At 49.2% G+C, this 25,473-nt stretch overlaps 1 protein-coding gene across 1 annotated transcript in view; it reads right to left on the reverse strand.

Annotated features, from left to right (window-relative positions):
* Positions 1-2,727: 2,727 nt before the first annotated feature.
* The window catches only part of SLC24A3 (solute carrier family 24 member 3), a gene marked incomplete at both ends in the record, with an annotated part of 474,110 nt that continues 451,364 nt past the window's right edge, over positions 2,728-25,473 (reverse strand). The window contains 3 exons of the mRNA XM_079718743.1: positions 2,728-2,877; positions 4,373-4,438; positions 24,930-25,042. Coding sequence (XP_079574869.1) covers positions 2,728-2,877; positions 4,373-4,438; positions 24,930-25,042 — 329 coding nt within the window. The remainder of the gene's footprint in view (positions 2,878-4,372; positions 4,439-24,929; positions 25,043-25,473) is intronic.

Raw genomic sequence — 25,473 nt, forward strand, 5'->3', positions numbered from 1 at the left:
AACTATGGTTTCTCAAGATTTCACAGCAAATGAGTTAAAAAAAAAAATACAAAAAACCCCCCTCAGGCTTTGGATCAAATGTCTTTGCTAAAGACTTAAACTAAAACTAATTAAGACCAGTATGACAGAATATTTAACGTAAAAGCATCTTATGCTTTGTAAGCACCAATCTGCATAATGATAATACCCGCTCCATGTCTAGAGTGTATTTATAAAAAGCACAAATATAGGAGTAAAACATCTTTAGATGTAAATACTCAAAACAAAGCTAAGTTTCTAGTATTTTTCCACCACCTGGGAAGAGATTTTTTAAAATAATTAAATAAAAGGTGGTGCTGTGAATTACCAGCTATGTTTCTTCTGATTCCTATAAATCAGTTATATTGAGTTTCAGGTGGAAACTTGGCTTGTTTACTAATCTTGGTCTACTCTTAGATCCCGGCAATGATTTGTTAGTTTGTTTGGTTTTTGGCCACACCTCACAGCATGCGGGATCTTAGTTCCCCGACCAGGGATCAAACACGTGCCCCCTGCAGTAGAAGCATGGAGTCCTAACCACTGGACCACCAGGGAGGTCCCCCATAATGATTTCTTGGGAGTCATCTAGAATATGGCTTATTACGATTATGTGTTACTGTCTTTCTTAAGGTATCCACTTTGGGGAAGTCTTAACTTTCACAGTTGAAAACTAGTAACATCAGACAGGATGGTGACTTGAGCCCTGCTGGACATCACTGTCAGCTCTGGAATGCTCTTCCCCTCACGTCCAGTTGAAAGAATTCCTAACATAACGGTCGCATGTATTCTACAGGACAACAGGCCCAAAGTCCCTTCAAGATTCAGAGGGGACCCATGATTTGTCACCTCGTACCTGCAATCTGCCAGACACGGACCAGTTTTCCATGTGCGTCAACCCAGAAACAGTAACCACGTGGTGACACCATCTTTTTACCTTCCCTGCATCCTCCTCACTCCAGGGGAGAAAGCAAAGAGCGCAGCTCAAGGAAAGATACAGAACAGAGAAGTTTATTTTACACTATCCGTCCAAGAAAACAATCGCCGTAAACCAGTGCAAAATGTGTAACAGAATCCATGTGTGTCTTGGCTCTGAGAGCCGGAAGTGGTGATTTCCTCTCCCGCTCCTCCGGCCGGCAGGTGCCCCTCGGTGAACGCGGGCCTCAGTCTGCACCATCGGCAAACATTCAACCCATCTGTAGCAGGTTATTTATACAATTCATACCAGAATGTGTACAAGGGACGGGGAAAACCATACCGAATGAATAAGTGATCAGTGCTTAAAGTAAATACATGGGGCGGCACGGGCAAGAATCCACAGTTTCAATAAATACAAGTATAACAAGCATGGGTGGGTCTCAACTCGGTGGAATTATCTGCGTAATAATCCAGCATCAGACAAAACCTAGCAGGGCTGCTGGGCAGTGATTGGCAACAACGTCCACAATAACTTATGCCCTTGAGCGAGTCTGCACTGAACACATTCTGCGGTTTCCAAGGTGTCCGTTCTCTTTTCTCCTTCCTGTGCCTCCCGCCCGCCCCCCCGCCTCCACCCCCCCGCCTCCACCCCCGGGAAGGGAGCGGTGGAGCTGGGACTGCTGGGCGGCGGCGTCCCGAAGTTAGAACGCTGGCCCTCGAGCCAACGGTCAGGGTCCAGTGTACTCAGTACCGAGGGGCCACGTCTGTGCAAAGTGCGCGTCTCTCCATTTCCCAAGAAACCAGTGTCTGTACCTCCTGCGCGTAAAGCGGTGTTGGCCTCTGGGTCACTCCCTGTCACCCCAAACACCAAGCAAAGAGAGCACATCTCGGGGACTCACAGGCGGGGAAGCTCCTGCCGTTGGCTGCCTAGCGCTCTCGGATGGAGAGGTTAACCGGGGCCCCGAGTCAAAGGCCTCTGGCAGGCAGGCAACAACTATTGCTTGAGAGGCTAGAAGGAACCTGGGGAGAGAGTGATGGTCAAAATGGACAGGTGGGCAGCCATCTCCTTCCCGTAAAAGCCTGCGCCCCAGGGAAGGCCTGCGGGGCTTGGCGGAGACCCCCGGGTGCGACGTGTCACGCCTTTGTCCCAGGGCTTCGCCAGCCGCTCCTCGGATCAGCACTAAATCCATACAAGCTCCAAAGCGCCGGGGACTCGACCCCGGAGGACGCAGCTGGGACACCCGTGGGTCATCGACGGACCCAGAGCCCAGTGAAAGAAGATGCAAGAAAAACTCTCAATCTCTGGAAGCAAAGGAAGAAAAAGGGGGATCCTCCAAAGCCAAACAGCCCCCCAGACCCAGTAACCTAGGAATCAGCGCCAAATATAAAGAAATCCCAAACACTCCCTACCATCAATGGACCCTCTCCTCTCTCTCCTTCCACAGTCTAGGGTCATAAATTAGGCTAGTCTTCCATCCAATAACTTAAAAAAGGACGAGGGATGTACTAAGTTTTGCCTGGCTTGGGCCAGTTAGCAGCCAGTTTTTCTAGAATCTCAGTCACTGTTCAAAAATGGAGCTTGAAAATTCACGCGGGTGTCGGAAGTCTTCACGCGGAGGAGGCGGGAAGGCGGAGCCGGGGGGGGCGGGGAGCGGGGAGGGGCCGGGGGCGGGGCGACCCGGGGGCGGGAGCAGAGGCCGGTGGGCCGCGCAGAGACTCACGCCGCGGGGCCGGACTCGGGCGCCGGGCTCGTATTGCACAGAAGGAGGGGCCGCGGCTGGCGGCGGCCGCGGGTCAGTGGTCCCCGCACATAGGCAGGTTCACGAAGGTGAACACGTTGAACTCAGTCATGATGGAGAAGCACAGGAACACGCCGTATAGGAAAAGGCACCCGCACCCGAGCTTCCTGTCCAGCTGCCACTTGTTCAGGTGGACGCCAAACACCTGCAAGGCACAGAGCAGGGTCAGAGGGCGCGAGGCGGGGCCCGCCCAGTCCTTCTCCCTGGACTCCGCCCCCACCCGGCCCCCGCCCCCGGCTCCCTGAAGCCGCGCACCAGGTTTCCCTCCTGCCTCCCCGATGGCTCCCTCTTTGTTCCTTTTGCGACCCTGTGCCCTCATCCTGACCTCTCACTGTCCCAGGGCGCCGGGACTCACACCTAGACCTCACTTTCCTGTCTACGCTCACTCCGTTGCGGGTCTCCTCCAACTCCTCGGCTCTAAACCCCTCCAATGTTCTGGCGTGTCCAGCGTGGGACTGCTCCTGAACTGGGACTCGTCTTTCCAACGGCTGTCCAGACCTGTCCCCTTGGATGTCAGATAGGCGCTGCAGACTTAAGATGTCTGAACTTTTCCTCCCCAAACCTACTTCTTCTCAGCCCTTCAACAGCCCAGCTTGGACAGCTGGTCAGTGGTGAACCCCGTCTCCCAGCATTGTAGGGCTTCAGTGAAGCACAGGGATGCCCCGAAGCTAGGAGCGAGCACTCCGATGTCACACACAACTTCCCTACAGGCCTGGGTAATGGGGCTGATATCAGTGACTACCTCACGGGGTGGGGTGGGGGGTTGGTGAGCTCCAGATGGGGGAATATGCGCATTAAGCACAGTGCGTGGCCATTACAAGTATAACCCTAAGTCATACCCACCTGAAGAAAATCCTAAACGGCAAAAGAATAGATTTATATGGGTTTTCACTTTTGTGTAAGGCAGTATTTACTTTGGTAAAACCTTGACATTGGACTTGCATCCTGATCCTGTAAATGACTTCTCCTGCCCTTCTGAATTCCCGTTCTCTAGTATATGTATGTTCACATACCAGGTGTGATTCAATGAGTACTTCCTTGAAAAATTCAGGAGAAAACACACTGCGTCTCTTATTGTGAAAATTCTGTAACATATGTGTATGTTAACAGGCACTTCAAGTGGATCAGTCCGTGTGGTGGTGTGAACTTGTTCCCACCAAATGTGTCAGTTGAGTTGAAATATTAAATCGTACATATGGATGTGATGGCCAAGGTAGTGCAGTGGCAATAAAAGTGCACTGTCAATCAAGTCTGTTCTCGGTCTTTGAGTATTGGTCAAATCCATGGATTTATGAAGATGTTTAGTAACCTGGAATAGTCAGTTAATTGGGATACAACCTTCCGTCGACTAATCTCGCAGAAAAAGTGGGATCTCCCTTTGGCTTTTGATAAAAATTTGTGTTTGACATGAGATGGACCCAGAGGAGGCTGGCTCCTTTCAGAGAGGGAGAAGGCTGTCTCATGGGTTGCCAGGATCCACTTCTGGAAGAAACAGCCATGAGATGGGGCATCTGGTGGCTGACTGTCTCTATCCACCAGAAGGCCACGCCCATCTGGTGTCCAAACAAACTGTAGCCACAGGACCCACTGGGGTGGGGGGGAACATGGGAACTGGAGAGTGGAGAGAGCTGCAGACCCACCGTGACAAAGACGGAGGCCAGGAGCAAGCCCACGGAGTAGATCAGTCCCCTGCTGTTTAGCCGAATCTGTAAGAAAGGATGACATGGAGTCAGGCTCCTGAAAGCATGTCTGCGGAGTGCGGGGCAGTGAGTACCAGTGAGTCCAGGGATGGAGAGCAAACGGCAGCTCCGCAGTAGGGATGGGCGATTTCCTGCACACCCAGGGTGCACCCTTGTCTGGTCCATCCTCAGCCTGATCCCTCTCAGCCTCCAGCAGGTGTCCACTGACTGCCCCTCGGCCACTTGAATTCTCCATCCTGTGTGGCCTAATTCTTATTTCCTGGGGACCTGACCTCCAGGGAGCTTCAGCTTGCTCGACACACAACTTTTAGGGTAAATTTAATAACACGGGTCACGGGAGCAACATTTTGAAAAATATTACTGAACTTTTTATCTCTGTTGCATTCAAATGTCTGTGACCTTCACCCAAACTTGATGGGAAGTGGTGAGTGAGGGTTGCTATCTTGAGCAAGCAAAGAAAGGAAAGAGTTAACATTCCATTTCTGATATTTTGTTTTGTTTGTTTTTCACAGTAATACAGTGGGGTTAACTGGCAAACTTTGAAGAAAACTACCAATTTCTGGAATTCTTAGGGAACAGCGTTGTCCAGTACAACTTCCCGCAATGATGGAAATGTCCTACATCTGTGCTGTCCAGTATGGTAACCGTTAGGGACATGGGGCTCTGGAGCACTTGAAAGGTGGCTCAAACAATAGAGGAACAAAAATTTTAATCTTACCTTTAATTAATTCAAATTTACATTAGAAGAACCACATATGAGTAGTGGCTACAATACTGGACAGGGCAGATAGAGAGTATTAAGGGGCCAACCGGGCTGACAAAGATGGTAAAGTTTCTTCCATGGTGTCGAGAAGATGCCCCTTCTGCTTTGTCCAGGGTCCTGAAGCCGGCTGCCTGGAAATAGGAGGGGTGCCTTGGGGCAGCCGTGCTCACAGGGCACCCTCCCCTGACCAGAAGTCAGGGGTTGACTTCTGGTTGGAGTCAGGGGTTGGCAAATGCAGAAGCAGCAGCATCACCTGGAGGCTTGTTAGAAACGCAGAATCTCAGGCCCCACCCAGACCTCCCAAATCAGCAAACTCTGGGGACAGGGCTCATCAACCTGTATTTTAATAAACCCTCCAGACAGTTCGGATGCAAGAGAAAGTTTAAGAGAAAGTCCTAAGGGTCAATCCACTTCTGACCTCCAAGTGTCCTGAGGATGGGACTTTGACATTCATTTTTCCCCGGTTCTCTTGGAAACTCTTAGGTGCAGCCAGGTTGGGGGACTACTCCCAACCCCCAGCAATGTACACTGTCCTGCTGGGAGTCAAATGCTCACCTGTGCTCCCAGAAAGGAAAATGAGGCAGGTTGATTGATTTCATTACAGAACTAAGTGGTGATTATTAGTAGGAGTGGTTTGGACAAGGTTCAAGGTGCCTCTTGCCGCCCTTACCCCAGTTCATCCCCATGTGTGGGTATGGTAACCTGTGGGTGTCTCTGTAGATGGGTGTGTTAGTTCATCTTTTGGTGACAGGACACTGCATGCCCTAAATAGCCAACCCTTTCCGTGGGGACTCAGAAGCCTAACACATCTCACTAAGCAATGTTCTGTCGGAGGGAACGGGCAGGACTCTCCCCTAACCACACAATCCCTGTGAGCCAACCATCTGCTGAACCCCAGCTGGGAAATTATTCCCATACCATATGCCTCCCGAAGACTAAGGGACACAAATCATATCTCCGTGACACTAAAGCAATGGGTTAACCCGGTGAATCCATCACAGACAAATGGGAGATCAGCCCCATCTCAGTCCAGCTGGTAGATTAACTCCCTGCAGACCCTCAGCCAGGCTGCGGATAGAGTTTCCCCCTCTCATCAGCTGTGTTAGTATAAAGAGGCCAGCACCCGGGAGTACATCACAAATGACTTGTACTGAAAGAGAGTCTCTTCTGAGCTCTTAATTCTCAACACTGTGTGGATTCTTCCCAGAAGGGGGCCATTGCATTCCCAGCCCAGCTCACCCTATGAGCTCCAGGCTCCAATCCTTGTCAGCAACAAGGATTGAGTAAAGTGATTTCCTGCCTTTAAGAAACCAAGAGCCAGTGAGAGCAGAGCAAAGCAAAGCAGGACAGTTCTCTCTGGCCAAGGCTTTTCAAAAGGAATCACGTTCAACCAAAGCTTTGGAACTTCACCCTGTCTACATTCACATAAAGTCTCAAAGGACAGTGCTGCTGAAATTGTAAGTCGTCTCTAAAGACAAAAGACAACCAACTTTTGTGGGGTTTCTGAGTATTTTTCACTTTTTCTCTGCAGCTTTCTTGGCTAATGGACTGCCACATGCACCCAGGGGTGTATTTTTGGTTTTTCATTGTTAATTAGAGACCTGGGCTCTCGACGCCTGCATCGGTTCCTTGCTACCTTACTGAACCCCCTTCCCCATGGACTTGACAGTCAGGAATTAGGGTTCCTTCACTTGCCTCTGCGCCAGCATGAACACCTCCAGTCACTGGAGACTATCGGTGGTTGGAGTCAGGGGTTGGCAAATGCAGGCGATGGGCCAGTTGTGGTCCCTGTGACCCCATGGGCCACAACTGGCCCATAGCCTGCATTTATAAATAAAACTTTATTATAACTCAGCTTATTCATTGACACATTGTCTGTGGCTGCTTTCATGCTACAATGGCAGAGCCAAGTAGTTCTGACAGAGATGGTATGGCCCACAGCACTTAATGTATTTCCTCTCTGGCCCTTTCTGGAAAAAGTGTGCCGACCCCTGGTTTAGGGCATGGGCTCCAGACCCAGCTTCCTGCTCAGTCACCCACTCGCTATATAATCATGGACAAGTGACTTAACTTCTCCAGACCTCAGTTTTCTGATGTATAAAATGGGGATGATACAGTTCCCATCTTAGGGACTGGTTATGAGTACTAACTGAATTAATCCATGTTAAGCTTGAATAGGAGCCGGTGTATAAAGTCCTCAATAAATCTGGGCCATTATTCTCCATCCACTCGTGATCTGCCTGGGCCCACTTCCCTGGCCCCCCAACTGCTACATTGATACGGTCGTCACCTGGCAGCTCCTTGGTCAATGCCTCAGTAGGTGACAAACTCCATGAGAGCAGGGACCATGGCACTTCATCCTCCGCCTGGCACGGGGCTGGGCACAGACCACGTGCTTGATACATAATCGGTGAATGATCAGGAATGCCCTTGAGGTGGCATTTTGCGTGTGGTTTACAAAAAGGCCAGTGCTTCTGTGGGGCAGGGTGGACTGGCCAGAGAGACCCTGGATGATGTTCCAGAAGCAATGCAATCCCTGCCCCCAATTCCCTGTCTCCCTTCCCCACTTTTTTTATGTGTGTATAGCTTTTTTTTTTCACCCAACACTTTATTATGAATGCTTTTAAGCATTCAGAAAAGTTGAAAGAATCAGAGCATCTTATTTTTTTAATGAACTTCAAAGTAACCTGGGACATGTCACCCCCATCACTTCAGCCTGCCTCTCACTACACAGGGTTCACTAGTAGTTCACAGCTCTTTTACTTTTAGATGCTGTTTCCATATGGTGAAATTCACAAATCATAATTGCACCATTCAATGTGTTTTGAGAAATGCATACACCCATGTCCCCCAAACTCCAGCCGTGACGTAGAACACTTCCCTCACCCCAGAAAGCTCTCCTTTGCCCTCCCAGCCAGTCTCAACCAGGGGAAGTCACTGCTCTAAGCTCCTCCATCATACGTTGGTTTAGCCTGTCGTATAAAGGGCATCTCACAGTGTGCACCCTTTTCTGCCAGGATCCTTTTACTCAGCATACGATTTTTTAATGTATCCCTTCATGTTTTTCATTGCATCCATAGCTCACTTCATTTTTTTATTGAGGTATCATGGACACCTAACATTATATTAGTTTCAGGTGTACAAGATCATGACTTGATATTTGTATATACTGGGAAATGATCCCCCCAATCAGTCCCCATACATAATTACAAACATTTTTCTTTCCTGTGATGAGGAATTTTAAGATCTACTCTCTCAGCAACTTTCATATATGCTCAGTTCTTTTTTTTTTTTTTTTTTTTTGCGGTACGCGGGCCTCTCACTGCTGTGGCCTCTCCCGTTGCGGAGCACAGGCTCCGGACGCACGGACTCAGAGGCCGTGGCTCACGGGCCCAGCCGCTCCGCAGCATGTGGGATCTTCCCGGACTGGGGCACGAACCCGTGTCCTCTGCATCGGCAGGCGGACTCTCAACCACTGCGCCACCAGGGAAGCCCGCTCAGTTCTTTTTTAACAGCGTACATATATGATGGATTGTTTAATTATTCTCCTCTTGGTGGGCTGCTTCCAGTTTGGGGCTATTGGTGTGTATTGATTTTATAACACAAGCAAAATGAAAAGAGGCCGACAGTGGAGACAGGAGAAAGAAGAGAATGAAGACAGCTCGGGACTCCTCCGGGACCTCAAAGGCACCAGCTCACACGCTGGCAGCCCCTCTCTGCCGTCAGGCACTGGTAGCGCTTACCAAACTGGAGCAATTCGCCGCCTCCCTCCACGCCCATCCTCTTTGCGAACATGCAGTTGAGTCAGATGGGGCCCTCACCTTCCCACTTCTACTCTGCCCATCCCTCCCTAGGTCCTTTGCCTCTTCCAAGTTCACTGGGCCCCTGCTGGCTTTATCCCCCAGCTGACGCTGATCTCATCCTAACTTTCCCCGGAGGGGCCGGCTTCTTACCTCCCCAGCTAGTCCCAGTGCTCTAAGGGCAGATGCCTGGGTCTTGAGCTTTTTGTCATTCCACACAGCACCTAACTGCCCCCCTAACTCCACACACTGTATGTTTAAGTGAGCATCTGCTGGTGATGCTGAGAGAGAAAAAGAGAGAGAGAGAGAGAGTGTGTGTGTGTGTATGTGTTATGTGTAAGGCAGTGAGGCTGGATGGCAAGGGGCATGACTGGAGAGCTGGGTGGGGAGACTGCCAACGGTGAAGGGTGGCTTTAAGCCTGATCTTTTTTTTTTTTTTGTGGTATGCGGGCCTCTCACTGTTGTGGCCTCTCCCGTTGCGGAGCACAGGCTCCGGACGCGCAGGCTCAGCGGCCATAGCTCACGGGCCCAGCCGCTCCGCGGCATGTGGGATCCTCCCAGACCGGGGCACGAACCCGTGTCCCCTGCATCGGCAGGCGGACTCTCAACCTCCGCGCCACCAGGGAAGCCCTAAGCCTGATCTTTTTAAGCAAGAAAGTCAGAGGGCACCAAAATTACCTTTTTCCCCCCAGTGGAGGCAAACTTGCATATGGTAAAATGCACAGATCTCAAGGGGACTGTTGGATGAGTTTTGACAAATGCGTGTACCCAGGTAACCCCCACCCCAACGAGAATATAAAATATTTTTGTTACCCCAGTAAGTTTTCCTGAGGGCAGCAAATCTTAACCCTCCCGACCAACTAGTTTCTTGGGGGCTTGCTAAGCCAGACAATCTTAGGGTTGGCTAAGATGCTAACCTCTGGAAAAGACTTGGAACTCCAACTGCACAGTATGGACCTAAACTGGCCTCTCCCTGCTCCTGCCTCAGAGATGCGAAGCCCAGGAAGTGCAAAGGCAGAGAGTCCCCATGGCAATGCCCTTCTGAGTGCAGGCAACACACTCGGATTGCTCAGCTCTGACATTTAACGTTGTTTTTATTTCTTGCCTTCAAAACTACGAATTTTCATTCCCCAATTCCCTCTTGGCAGTTGTTGGAGAGGAAACAGGAGGCTGGCTTGTCCCCAAGTCAACAGGAATTTAGGCTCTGTGGATGTGTGGTTTTTAGTAGGGACGCACACAGAGACCATGACACCCCTAGTTTCCCGTGTGCACGTGGCTCATAAAACAGCTCCCTGAATCCTACACCATTTGTTTGAGGACCTAAAAACCCCCCAGCCTCAAAGACTCCGACTCTCCCCACATAACAGTTTAAAATCTCTTTATGTTTTGAGGTCAGCTCCACCCAACCAGCAAATTCTTTTCAGAAAAACAAGAAGCCCCTGGATTTTCTCTAATTTGGTTTATAACTTGGAACACATGTGGTGTGTCCTTTGCATTTTCTGACTTGGGTAGTTTGAACACTTGCTTGGGCTTTGGTTCCAAATGCATGTGTCCAGCCATGACTTGACGTTGTATAACATCACAGGGCGGGGATCTCTCTCCTTGAACAATTAAATGACGTCAGAAAGTGAAAAAGCCGACAGAAAAGCAGCACGCTAAAGGCAGCTGGTGCCCAAGTCCCTTCCGTTCCAGAGCATGCACACAAACACAGGATTGCACTGAATTCTAGTGGCTACTCCTCGAGGTGGCTTGTTCTCCCTGTAAAGGTGAGACAGCTGAGGCTCAGGGCAGTGAAGCTCTTAACCAAGGTAAGATTCTGCTCACCAGTGCGTGGGTGTGGGTTTCCCCGACACATCCAAGCAATTCTGCGACACCAGCTGAGTGTCCTGCACTTTAACCTGCCACTACCTACCTGGAAGCCACAGCAGCTCCCACAGGTTAGGCCTCAGCCCTGCAAGGCTGTACCCACCTCCCCCTACTTGAGATGCCAGCTGTAAGTCCAGGTTGTCACCTGTGTTTTTGACAACTGGGTTATAGATTAGAGGTCCCCATGGAGGTTCCAAGAAGGAACCTACTTCTTGGGTTCTACTAGTTTGCTAGAGGGCTCACAGAACCTTCTCCTTGGGTTCTACTAGTTTGCTAGAGGGCTCACAGAACTCGGAGAAAACCTTTACCGTACTAGATCACCGGTTTATTATAAAAGGATATAACTCAGATGGAAGAGAGGCACAGGGCAAGGTGTGGGGAAAGGGCTGGGGGCTTCCATGTCCTCTCGGGGGGGGCCACTCTCCTTGAATCTCCATTACAGAGGCACAACTGATTAAATCAACGACCACTGGTGACTGATTGTACCTCCAGCCCCTCTCTTCGCCCCAGACTTCAGGGGGTTGCGACTAAAAGTTCCAACCCTCAAATCACAGGGTTGGTTCTCCTGCTAAGCAGTCCCCATCCTTAGGTGCTGACCTAAAGTCACCTCATTAACAGAAAAAAAGACACCTTTGTAGCTCTCCTCAGGAAATTCTGAGGGTTTTAGGAGCCCTGTGCTAGAAACAAAGAGTACATGTATATTTCTTATCATAAATCACAATATCACACATGGCCACGGAGCTGGTAAGGGGTCAAGCCTGCACTCAAAGTCGGGCTTCAGCCTGTAAATTCTAGACTCTTCCCTGAACCTTGCAGGGCACAGGGAAAAAGCCAGAGTTCTCTTCACCTGCTAAAAACTCTCCAAGGTGGCATCTTGGCCTTTGCCACAGATGCCCATGCAGCAGATGCCCGTGCAGCAGAGGCCTGGGGCCCCACCCAGGTCCCGTGCTGCCCCCATCCTCTTGCCACTTTGGTGGAGCCAGCTGACTCCCCAGAGCCAGTACTGGCGTCTGTGCCTGAGGGCTCCTCCCAGAACTGCGGAAGTGGCCCCCGCCCCACCAATGTCCCTCCGGCTGCTGCTGCTGCCTGCCTTCCCGTCACACCTCCCCGCTCCCTACTGGGCTTTCCTCCTCCCTCCCCCCCGAATAAATGCCTCACCCCATCCTTGTCTCAGAATGCAGTGGTCTCTGGGGGATCTAAACTTTGATAGACAGTGGGACTGAATCTGCTTCAGGCCTTGGTGACCCAGGTCAGCCCTTTCCTGGGGGGCCGGTAAAGACCCTGTCTTCCCCCAGGTATCATCTTATTTTCCTGAACCAGCACCTGAAATCTAAAGGGAAAGATTCACTTTCAGGGGATTGGGTGGCGTCACGGTAGCCCCCAGGGTCTTGTCAGAACAGCCTCAAGAAGAACCATTCATTGCCATGTTGCCCAAAGATCCCCAGTTACCCTTCCAGGTCTGTGGGAACAGCTTGTATTTAGATGGACCCTGGCAGTGCTTTCTGGATTTTGCTGGTGTCCAAGGTGTCAGTACTCCTGCCAAGGTCAAGTGCAAGGTGCCAACCAAGGGTGGGGTGGGGAAGACCTCTGTAAGTCTCTTCTTCCCCTGGGGGTTGGGGCAGCGTTTTCAGTAAAAGGAAACACTGGTCCGGCAACTGGAGCAGCATCCAGGTACCAGGAGCCTGATTCAGGAACGCTCGCTAAAAAGGCGAGAAGGAAGATGCAGAAGCATCCAGAACCAACTGGCGGGTTATGGGCGCGCTGGCCGAGCCGGACACAGTTCTTCTCTCAGAGGCGGAGGGGAGATGACCGCCCACGTGACTGCAGAGGCAGTGGATGTAGCTGGGGCAGCTTCCTGGGGGAGGTGATGGCTGGCAGACAGCCGGCCTTGGGAAAAGCCTTCCTCCACGTGGCCACTCCCTCCTTCTGGAAGCATTCTCGGGCCCCACTTCCTCCCAGTCCCCCCCACCTTTCTGGCTGACCACTCCTCAGCCTCCTTCACTGGATGGTTTTTTCCTACCTGACATCAGGATATGGTTCCGGGCTCTCCTCTCTATTTACACTTATTTCCTGTATGAGCTTTATGCTTGAAGACCCACATTAATGCTCTCGACTGCCCAACGGAGACCTTGCCTCTGAACTTCAGCCGCCTTTATCCCACTGCCTACCTGACATCTCCACCAGGACGACCCTCAGACACATCAAACCTAATCTGTCCTAAATGGAACCCTGGGCACTGCCTCTTACACATGCTCCCTTCCACCCCTACCCAGGCTTGTCTTCCCCAGGTCACATATTTTCTCTCTCCTACAAATGCTTCATCACTGGTCTTGGGCCTCTGTCTTGTCTGGCTCCAACCCTTTCCCCACGCAGTAGCTGGAATCTTCTTCCTAACAGGACCATCACGCCACCCCCTTCCTTGTCTCCATGACCACGGCTCTCAGCGCCCTTGCCCATGTGGCCTCTCTGGGCTCTAGTTCGTTCCTGCCACTCATCCCTCTGCCTCCCCGCCTCCCACCCCCACCCTCTGCCCCCAGGCAGAGGAGCTGTCCTCGGGTCCTTCCGTGCACAGAACTTTCTAGTATCTTGGTCTTTTACTAGCTGTTCCTTCTGTTTAGAAAAAGCCTCTCACCTTTACCTGCTTGGTTTCTGATCATCTCAGATTCTCAGAATAAGTGGCACTTCCTCACATGCATTCCAGGTGCCCTGATCCCTGCCACACACAACCACATGCTGCCACGACTCCCGCATGACCAGCTCTCAGGAGAGCATGCATCACACTTGGGTTCGGAATTGCCTGCGTGGTCATCTCCTCCCAGAGGCTGGGGCTCCAGGAGCACAGGACGGTGTCTGTCCAGCTCACTGAGGTGTCCCCAGCGACGGCGACCAGCTTAGCACACAGAAAGCAGTCGATTCATGTCTGACCAGAAGAAGGATGAGAACATTTCTGATCACTTCTTTTTACCTCTGTGGATTCTGGAATCAGGTGGGCTCTTGCTTGGAAACAGAAAAAGACAGACACCCTCTTCTGCCTCCGTTCATTGCTTCTTAGATTTATTTTATATTTCTAAACCCCAGCTCAGAAATCAGATTTGCCCTGGCTTCCCGGAGCCTGCCTGGTGACTTTCTTCGTTCGGCTGGAGTAGGCGGAACAGACATTTGTCACCAAAATGGGACAAGAAGTATTCATTTTCCAAACTGACTTTTAGAAATAGTTTTTATTGGGGGCACTTAGGTAGCTAGCTGGCTTCTGAGCAAGACACAAGTACTAAGAAATGCTAAAATCTGTAAAACTGCCTCGGTTCCTTGCTGTCAGATGCCTGAACCTAATCCTTGCACAAAACAGCTGTCTCAGTGGTAATTATCCAAAAATTATGACCTGGAAATCCATCTAGGCAAGATGGGCAAATTGCTTCAGAATTGTAGCAGGTCGCTTGCTAGGGTGAGGAGGCCATTCACACAGGCTGCTGGGTGCCGATGTCAGAGCTACAGAAAGATGTCATGTGGTTACTGAAATGCTAATAGATGGAGGCCCCTGAGTGTCCTTTTGGAAATGACACCCTCTCCCGGGACAAGTTGGAGGTGGACCTGAGGCAAGACCAAATCGCTCATGGCCAATAAGCCTCTAAATGCACTTTTCCATGAACCTGGAACTATCTTTCCAAGCAACTTCTGCATCTCGGCATGAAGTTACACATTGGTGACCCTACAGTGTGCCTGGCACGGGGGCTGGCCCCCATGGGCCTGATGAAAGCGGTGGAGGGAGCCAGGGCCTGGACAAATGGATCATCTTCATGGAAGGATCCAGAGCAGTTCTTCCAACACTCAGATAGAAACCGCTGTAGACACCACTTGCTGCAGCCTTAGGCAGTGGCGATTTGAGCTGCACCAATGCCTGTGAAATCTGGGCGTCAGTTCTCTTCCCTCCCGGCTCCTTCTCTCTTTACATGAAGTTGAAGTGCTCACCGAAGCCTTAATAAGCAGACCCTGACCTCTCTCCCAGCAAAGACTCAAACTCAGGTGCCCCAGCAACAGCCCTCATGCTCCTGGGCGCCAGCCGGGAATGGCGGCCTCTGTGCCACGATTTGCTTTGGCCACGGTTCTCCCTGGCCCAGTGTGAAGAGAAGAAACCTCGCTGTCCTCTCTCTGCCTCTTTCTGGCTGTGGGATTTAAGCTCTGAGGCCCTGGGTGCCTGAGCTGCAGAAGCGGGCCTAGAACAGCACTGCGCTTACAGTGAACCCCTGACCCTGGCCCGCCTCGCCCCGTGCCCTGGCCTTCCTTCTGTTTTCAGACACAGCTGCCCGGGGTACCCTCTTTCTACAAGGTGCCCCCTGCCCCTCAAACCCCCCACTCTTTTTGGCCACTCACTGCTCAGCACAGAGCCCACCGCCCTGGGCAGCGGGTCTAGAGTGACGGGCGCCCCTCACTGTCACACGCCCACCTCACTATCTTCACAGGCTTCTCCTCTGAAGTCAGTGCCCCCGTGTTTGTCCCTCATGGAGTCTGTCTCCCTCGACCCGACACACAGTCTAAGGGGGAGGGGCTGGCCTGCCTTGTTCACTCTGTATTCCCAGTTCCTCACCAAGTTCCCGGCACATAGTACAAGCACGATACGCACTGGTTGAGAAAATGATGCTTGTCTTACTTAGCTGTTGCCAGAATTAGATGAGCCCATGAGTGCATGGCCTCCCTGGAGTTGCTGGCACATAGCAGGGACTCAATGACTGTTAAGCTATTCTCAGTGCTGCTCTGTTTGTCCCCTGCACTTTTCTCAGGTCAGCCTGTTCCTCCCTTCTGCTCTGCTCACGTGTCTTCCTCCCCAAGTGAGGTGGTGCTGATGGGAAAGTTAGGATCCATCCAGCCATCCAACAACTATTTCTTGAGCACATTCTAAGTGCCAGGCAGAGAGAAAACAATAAATGAGTAAGACGGGCACAGTTCCTGCCCTCAGGGTGATCACCTCTGGGGAAGGCTCAGACAAAGGGGCAAAGTCAGCCTTGATGGTACCTGCTGATGAAAACACAGCAGCGACATCTGACTCAGGTTTGGGAGACCACAGTGGACACCCAGGCTGATACCCGAAGGATGAACTGGAGGGAGAGACAAGGGGAGTCCTTGCTGGTGACCCTTACCCACTCTGTGAGGTGGTCTGGTTCCAGGGGACAATTTTCTTCAATCCCTGGCTCCCAGGAAAACCAAAAGACACAGCTTGGTTGGGCCAAATTGGGCCACTGTTTTGGTCTACCATTACTAGACAAAGAGGTAGCCTGCACAAGTAAAGTTTCCCAGAAAATGAAAGTCTACCTTTCTACATGCCAGCACCTTGACTGCTTTTGATGAAATTACTTCATTCTTAATTTTGTCTGGATGACTGAGAATGACCACCATGAATATACATTATTTAACTGGACTGAAATACGGCAACACTCTCAGGAGCTACTGATGTACGAGGACTGCTCGCCTCTGCAATTGAGGAAATAAAATGTATTCTCTATTGAAACAAGTAAAATGTCCTGCCGTGTGGATGGCAAACGCGAAGTGGACAAGGTTTTACACTCAGGCTCCAGCCACAGGGAACCAATCCGGGTAAATAACTGTCATTTCATTGTAGACAAAGTAGGGAAGAGAGGGGGCCAACAGGGACACGGGGAAGAGCTTATGTGATGCTCAGCATGGGCTGTACTTGGGGGCAGTGCCTGGAGGGATGAGAGGAGTCAGGCATGTGGGCAGGACTCGGGGGGTCTGCTCATAGAGATTTCCTCCCTCCCTGAATGCCCTCTCAATCAAAGAGATGAAACGATCTCCGAAAAATAAGTAAAAAGTAGCATTTTAAAGAATGCCGCTTGGATCTGAGGGTGGTTTGATTACTCTGCCACCACCACCCCCCCACCGATTCAGCTCACCTGGCTGCCTCTACCTGCTTCTTGCCCATTTACATTTTAGTTCTGCTTCAGGATGAAAACTCTTCCTGACAGTGAAGATTATCACTATTTATTAAACATGGATTCTAGAATACACTGCTTTAACTGCAGTATAACCATGGGCTTCCTAACAGTTACTAAGTTTTGAATAGTACTGAAAAATAAATTAACTAGGTTTTTTTCCCCAGAGAATTTTAAAAGTTCAAAATGTAATCTCCTTTTCAACAAATGATGCTGAAACAACTTATATATCCACATGCAAAAGAGTGAACTTGGATCCCTACCTCACACCATATGCAAAATGAAATCTCCCTTGGTTTCCCTGGGGCTCATGAACTGTTTATAGATTATTGAATTTCTACTTTCAAAAGAGAGGCCTACATTGGACGCTGGTATCCCTGGAATAAAATGGAGATCTCTCTGGCACTGGTTACAGAAACAGAAGCATTTGGATAAAGGCTTCTTTCTCTGGTCTTTTCAACCAAATGTTTTCCCCCAACAGCACTCTCCTGTGTGCCACGGCCGCTCATAAACCAGAAGTGGCCTGCTGCTTCTCCTGCATTTCCCCCTCAACTTCAAAAATAAAGGCAATCTTCAACCACAGAATTTGATGTGCTCCTTGTACAATTCCAGAAGAATGACCAGACTGACTGATGATCCAGTTATGTCATCCACAGATGGAAAACATGAACTTGGGCCAGACATCTAATAGGGCCTGAATTTTTGTGTTCATGATATCACCCTGTCACTAGAGTTTGGAACCTGAAAAGGGTGTGTTTTCATGGCTGTGGGTGTTACTGATATGAGAATTATGTTTAATTTTCTGTTCTCTAAAGAGTGTTCGGAGAATGTCAGGAGAGGAAAAGAGGGCATGATTTATGGCAGACAAAGTGCCTCGTGGAGTTGGGAGTTCATGTTCAATCAGGAAGATTTCACAGCTGGTAAGAGGGGTTGGTTTACCTCCAGGATGACCTCTGAGTTTTGTTTTTCAATGTTTTTGATTTCACCTTCTGTGACTGTACCCTGGAATCCCAGTAAAGAAAAAATAAACATAACGGATCTTAGGGACATTGGAAGGATTTGCGTCCCCTGCTCCTGCCTGTTTATCCCTCCTTGGAGAGACTCAAGGTGGTAAAAATCTATTATTCATGGACTGATTTTCCAGGTTATTTAGAGCATAGTTTCTTCTCATCGTTTTGCTGCATGCTTTTTGGCCACTAGAGAAAACAAAAAGTAGTTGAAATTCATGTAGGGCTGAAGTTTACTTCTTCACAACTTTGACAAGAGGAAAGTGTGAAGGTGAAACAAACAGGAATCAACCAGGTGGATTGTTGCTGAACTCAATGGATCCATACCCAGCACTCCGAGCCGGGTTCAGGGACACAGAAGCCAGGTGGAGTCTGGGGTGCCGATAAAGATGGGAAGTAAAGATGGATCAGGAAATGAAATGACAGACAGTACACTGCATTTAGAAGAGGCAGAGACCTTGGAGAGAGGAAGGAGACATCCAAGACCGAGCATGACCATGTAACGGCAGAGGGCAACCTGTAGTACGTCCTAGGGAAGTCAGGGTGTGCTCACAGCAGGGCTCTTGCTTGGAGTGGGATACACAGGCTGGAGGCCTGAGCTGAACTGGGTGATAACGGGGAAGGCTGAATGACAGAACCTTTCTCTATCCTTTGCTCAGGCAGCATCGTCTCACCTCAAAAATAAATGTTGAACCAACTTAAAAAAAAAAAAAGGCATTTATTTATTTATTTTAATTTTATTTAGTTTTGGCTGCATTGGGTCTTCATTGCTGTGCGCAGGCTTTCTCTAGTTGTGGAGAGTGGGGGCTACTCTTCGTTGCGGTGCACGGGCTTCTCATTGCGGTGGCTTCTCTTGTTCCAGAGCACGGGCTCTAGGCACACGGGCTTCAGTAGTTGTGGCGCAAGGGCTCAGTAGTTGTGTCTCGCAGGCTCCAGAGCACAGGCTCGGTAGTTGTGGCGCACGGGCTTAGTTGCTCCGTGGTACGTGGGATCTTCCCAGACCAGGGTTCCAACCCGTGTTCCCTGCACTGGCAGGCTGATTCTTAACCACTGCACCACCAGGGAAGTCCCTGAACCAATTTTTTAAAAAAAATACTGGTTTGGAGGGGCACCTTCCCCTACCCTCAGGTCTCAGCTTGGACCTGAAGCTTCCCTCTAAGTCATGAAAGGCAGCTGTTGGTGAGGCTAGTGCAAGTGCAGCGGACGATTCACTCAAGGCTTCCATGACATTCAACACCTTTTTCGTGGCTCAAGTATGTACGAGCCCCATCCTGTGTGCTCTGAGGATGCTCATCCTCACCAAGCTTCCCGTGGTGAGAACATGAAGGGAAAGGCTGTGTTAAAAAAGGAGAAGAATATGCGGGTGCCATGAAGCTGCCCCTAAACTGCAGGAATGAGATAAGGATAAAATAAAATGAAATGAATATTGTCATTTTGAAAAATAATGAGGCATGTGTAAAGAGCTCTAAAATGTTCGTGTTCTCTATAGCAATTCCACTCTGGGAAAATAATCAAAAGAAATAGCCTCAAATGTAAATACAGTTTTGTGGTTAATTTTTGTAGCTCTTTAAACTCTATAAGGTTGATGTAGTAAGATGTCTGTGGCATCATTAGTTATAACAGTGAGAACCTTGAAGCAGCATCCGTGTCCAACTGCAGCAGGATGATTAAGTAAATTTTGGCGTAACGAGGATATTAAACTGCCTAATAATGATGTTTTTAATGAGATTTTTAAGGAAAATATGTTTGCTGTGTGTAAGAAGAAGTATTTTAAAAAGCAATGTGCAGGGCTTCCCTGGTGGCACAGTGGTTGAGAGTCCGCCTGCCAATGCAGGGGACGTGGGTTCGTGCCCCGGTCCGGGAAGATCCCACATGCCGCAGAGTGGCTGGGTCTGTGAGCCATGGCCGCTGAGCCTGCACGTCCGGAGCCTGTGCTCCGCAACGGGAGAGGCCACAGCAGTGAGAGGCCCGCGTACCGCAAAAAAAAAAAAAAAAAATCAATGTGCAAAATTGTATAGCGTGACATCAGCTATGTCAACCAGCCTAGGAAGAGAAAACTATGCAGAAATGTTAACAGTTGATATCTCTGGATTGGACTATATAATTTTTATTTCATCCTCTAAACTGCAGCGTCTCATGGGCAGCCACAAGTCATGTAGCTATACAAATTTAAATTCATTAAAATAAAATAAAAATTAAAAAATTCAGGCCTTCACTTGTTCCAGCCACATTTCAAGTGCTTAAATGTCTCATGGGGCTAGTGGCTACTATATCCCCCAGTACGGCTAGAACATTTTCATCACTGCAGAAAGTTCTATTGGGCAGGTACTGCTCTAGAGTTTTCTCTAATTAGAATTTCTCTAATTAAAGTTTCTCTAATTTCCTATGAAGACCATAAGCTATTTTGATAATCAGAGAAAAGCAAGAAAAAAGTAAAGTTCAGATTCGTGGACTGTAGGAAAAACCCGAGAGATTATTTTAGGCATGGCAAAACAGAATCAAGGTGACTTGTACTGAAATGAAGCAGCGAGGCTTTAATGAGAGTGTAAACACAGTGGAAAATACTGTTCTCAGATTAAGTACAGAAAAGATGTGCTAACCAGAAGGGAGGTGGTCCACACGGGATCCAGGGAAAGGAGCTCAGAGGCAGGGTTAGTCAGTGCGCTCAGCATGGCTGGAGCGGAGGGGGCAGCTCGGGGTGGCAGAGAGACAGGCACTACCATACGGGTGGACGCTCGGACGGCAGCAGCTCAGCAGCCCCAGTAGAAGGTTATCCAGCAAATCCTTCCTGTTTGGACTCCACTCTCAACTGGACACCCTGGACTGCAGGACTCATCCACGTCTCCACTCCTTCCTGGGTACACAGCTCAGCTAATGACCTGGAGCTCCCTTATAGCTAGACGGGAACGTATGACTTATCTGGACAGTGGGTCGGGTCAGCCAGGAAATGGACCACTTCCGGGCCTCATCCAAAACCGATCTGTGCCATCCTCTGTGCCCTTGCCCTCTCGGCTTTCTTTGTTTTTGTTTTTGTTTTTTTTTTGCAGTACGCGGACCTCTCACTGTTGTGGCCTCTCCGGAAGCGCAGGCCCAGCGGCCATGGCTCACAGGCCTGGCTGCTCCACGGAATGTGGGATCCTCCCGGACCGGGGCACGAACCCGTGTCCCCTGCATCAGCAGGCGGACTCTCAACAACTGCGCCACCAGGGAAGCCCGCCCTCTTGGCTTTCTGAGTGGCCACTGGAGAAGGACTCCAAGATGGTAGAACCACCTGATGGAATAAACCTCAATCCCTGAGTTTCTGCTTGAAGCGTCCACGGGAGCTGCCAGGATAGAAACAACTGTAGCAGATTTTGAGCAAGAAATAAACCTTCGTTGGGCTACCCCAGAGTGATTTTGTGGTTATTTGTAATAGAGTAGTAGCAATGCTTATTCTGAGAAATAAAATTCTAACTTGACCTTCTGTGGGGAGGGTATCAACGCAACAAGTCTGGTTATTCAATCCTGCTTGCCTCCAGCAGAGCCTAGAACTCTCAGGCCGATGAGAACGTGGCCCTTGGAATGTCCTTTATCTCACTGACTGATGATGTTGGTGGGTACACTGGAAGCGATGGGGCCCACTGGACCAGCTTGGCAGGATGTTCAGCAAGCTTTATGATGTGTACCTGGCGTCTGTGCTGGGATTCTGAGTTTTGTGATCACGGCTATACATGTTGCAGGAGTGTGTCTACCTGACCAGCCCTCCAGAGAGCCTCAGACTCCATCTCCTGCACGTGGCCCTGTAGTGAGGCAGGACTTGGAAGCCTGCACCTGACCTCTCTGGACTTCTCCTGATGCATCTTATTTGCCTGTGGCTTTTACTCTAAACCCTTTGCTCTAATAAACCTTAGCTGTGACTATGACCTGCTGTTGAGTCCCATGAGTACTCCTGGTGAGTCAGTGAACTTGAAGGTGGTCACGGGGCTCCCCAGATACCTCCCCTGTAAGGTCTTTCTCCAGAAAAACAGAGCGCAAGTCATCGGGAATAAGTATGCTTTCTATCTGGCACTTGGGTATGTTAGTACCATGTGCTGGCATTCTAGCATATACATCAAACTCTTGTGAATTTGGTTGATGTGAGTCCATTCATCAGATTCTGACTGACAACAATGGCACTCTTAGGAATCTTGAGAAGATTATCTGGAATCCTGTGACCACCCAATGGATGATGCTCCTTCAGGTGCCAACCTGGATGACATTTCTTCAGTGTCTCTCTTACATGCCACTTAACATGTGATAAGATGAAGCAAGTTCACAGATTTAGGACGAGCCGTGAGTGAGGCAGAAATAAAGGCTGTGGAGAGAGATCCCATTTGGCGGCAGTGGTGGGGGGCGGTCCAGGAAGGAGTCCTGAATGAAGTGGCATTTGTGACAGACCTGGAGGGAGGAACATCATTTCAAATGGGAAGAGTGACGGGGAGTGTGTGCATCTGAGTCAGAGTCCGCAGAAGGAAAGACTCCAGCAGGGGAAGCGCAGGGCACTTTCAGGGGCTGTGAGTCTAAAGGGTGCTAGCTCAGCACTGTGCAATATCCGAGACAGCAGGTGGTCAGGGGGGCATGGTGTTTCGGGAGCACTGATGGGGGACCATTGAAGGGCTGGCCTCTGGTGAGCATCTGTTTACCTTACAGTCAGCCTAGGCTAAGTGGTCCTTCTTCCTGGGCTTAGGGCCCAGGATTAAAACTCACTCCTGGGCATATACCCAGACAAAACTCTAATTCAAAAAGATACATGCACCCCTATGTTCATGCAGCACTATTTACAATAGACAAGACATGAAAGTAACCCAATGGACATTTGTCCATCGACAGATGAATGGATAAGAAGATGTGGTATACATACAATGAAATATTACTCAGCCATTAAAAAGAATGAAATAATGCCATTTGCAGCAACATGGATGGACCTGGAGACCATCATACTAAGCGAAGTAAGTCAGACAGAGAAAGACAAATACCATATGATATCATTTATATGTGGAATCTAAAATACAACACAAATGAACATATCTATGAAACAGAAACAGACTCACAGACATAGAGGACAGACTTGTGGTTGCCAAGGGGGAGGGAAAATGGGGTTGTGATGGAGTGGGAGTTTGGGATTAGCAGATATAAGCTATTATGTATAGGATGGATAAACAACAAGGTCCTAATGTATAGCACAGGTAACTATATTCAATATCCTGTGATAAACCATGATGGAAAAGAACATGAAAAAGAATGTATATATATGTACAACCGAATCACTTTGCTGTACACTAGAAACTAACAGAACACTGTAAATCAACTATACTTCAATAAAATAAATTTTAAAAAAATTATTAAGGGAAAAAAATGAAAAAAAAGTCAACTCACCCAGAAAAAACACATTAACCTCTAATGGAAAATTGAGTAAAGGGCATAAACAGATGATTATCCTAAAGAAGAACCCAAAAGGCCAATACATGTAAAAAAGAATACTCAGTCTCTCTGGTAATTAAAGAAAGATCAATTAAAACAAAGTTAAAAAAAAAACTCATGCTGCTGAATCTCTCATAAAAGCCATCAAAAACATCATTTTGTAAATCCATATATCACGTCAGTTTGAATGTTGTCATTTTTTATTAACCGTCAAACAAGCACCCACATGATCTGGGCCTGCCTGTCCCACAAGTGCATCTCAGGCCACGAGCCCCCAGGCTCACTCTGCTCCATTTATACCCTGAACCCCTTCCTTCTCTCCAACAGGCCAAGTGCACTGCTGCCTCAGGGCCTTTGCACAGGCTGTTCCTTCTGCCTGCAATGCTTTTGCCCTGCCCCAATTTTCCCATGGCTGTCTCTCTCTAGTTATTCAGACTTCAACTCACAGTCACCTCTTGTAAGGAGCCTTCCCAGACCCCCCGAGGTAACGTAATGCGTCCTCTCTCACCATGTCATCCCGCAATTTCATAGACAGCAGAGAAGAGATCTCGGCTCCTTAGGACACGTTCTGCTTTCTTCCAACTTATTGTGCTTATCTTTACCCTCTGGTGAAACCTCTCTGCCAACAGGTAGCTTCAAATGAACCCCAAACGTGTGGCCTTTCTGGATGGATTTCAGTTTCATCACCGGACACACCTTCCCTACCTGAAACAGCCATGAGTGAAGCAACTCGGAGACAACCATCATCTGATAAAATGAGCCACCATATTTTCTTCAGAAAATACACTTACTGACAACACATCACACAGATAGACTGAAGCAACGCTCAGTAACACATTTAGAGAAGCACCCGACACTGGGTTGGGTGTGAAAACTTCAGAGGCATAAATAATACTGTTTTCTTCCAGATACAGAGAGAAATCTCTAACTGCAGTTTCTCCCTCCATCTTTGGACAGTGTCTGGGAGAGAAGTGCCCATGAGCAGAGGAGGGAACACTTTGGGAAGCTGGGAAAGAGCCCTGAAATCTACCTGGACCGCCCGTATCACCCACCTGCAAATCCACCTGGAGTCACGGTCGGCTTAGCCTTGAGAAGGAGCACGGGGGCCATCACTGTGGGGTCTGACTGTTGCCAGGTCCCTGGCAGAGACAGCATCGAGTATTTTGTGCCCTTCCTTCATGAATAAAAATATTTTGCATGCCAAACAAATCCCATGGGCCAAACCTGGCCCCCTGGCTGTTTTTGCACAGCCCATGAGTTAAGAAGGGTTTTTATGTTTTTCATTGGTTGAAAAGATTCGAAAGAATCAGAATGTATCATGACGTGTGAAAATTATCTGAAATTCAAATTTCAGTTTCTATACATAAAGTTTGACTGAAACAGCCACGCTCATCCACTTGCCATCATCCGTGGCTGCCTCAGGCCACCACAACAGAGCTGATGACAACTGTGACAGAGACCGTCCGGGCGGCAAAGCCTAAAATATCTACTATCTGGCCCTCCCCAGAAACCGCCTACCAGCTCTGCTCTTAAGTCCTGAATGTTCCCACATGAGCCTGACCTCACGAGGACCTGGCCAGGAGAATTTGTTTTCCCCTCCACGTGAGTGTTTCCACACCTCCTTTGCCCTGAGACACAGTTACAGTGGCCGAGGCCACGAAAAGCAGAAAAACCACTTACATAGGATCCGTAATCCACAGCCAGGGTCTGCAGGGCCCAGGGGAGCCCGAGGCCAATGAGGATGTCAAAAACATTGCTCCCGATGGAGTTGGACACGGCCATGTCCCCCATGCCTGCGAGGACAAGAGATTACCTGAGTGAGGGAGGTGGTCCCTGAGGGGTGCCCCGGCCCCCAAGGACTCTCTCAAGCCCCTGGTCTGACAGCCAGAGACCCACGTGCCCGGGTCTCTCCCAGGCCATCCATCACTGTAGGATGATACAGATTGTAAAACAGTCTATTGAATACACATTTCCTTTTTTTGTGTGCATTTTTTTAATCGAACAGAATGAAATATACATTCTATTGAACTGCTGAGCTTTACTTCAGATATGATCATCGGTTAAATGTAATTTGAAAACCAACTATGGTTCCAAAAATTCTGAAGCATCCTATAGAAAGAAATAAACTCAGCAGTCTATAAACGGCTCCTGAGTTCACCGACCCACGGTTCAGTGTCATCACCCATCTGCTCTACGCTGTATCCAATTCTTCTTCTAAATAACT

This window comes from Hyperoodon ampullatus (assembly GCF_949752795.1).
Source record: "Hyperoodon ampullatus genome assembly, chromosome: 14".
In the NCBI taxonomy this organism is placed as follows: Eukaryota; Metazoa; Chordata; class Mammalia; order Artiodactyla; family Ziphiidae; genus Hyperoodon; species Hyperoodon ampullatus.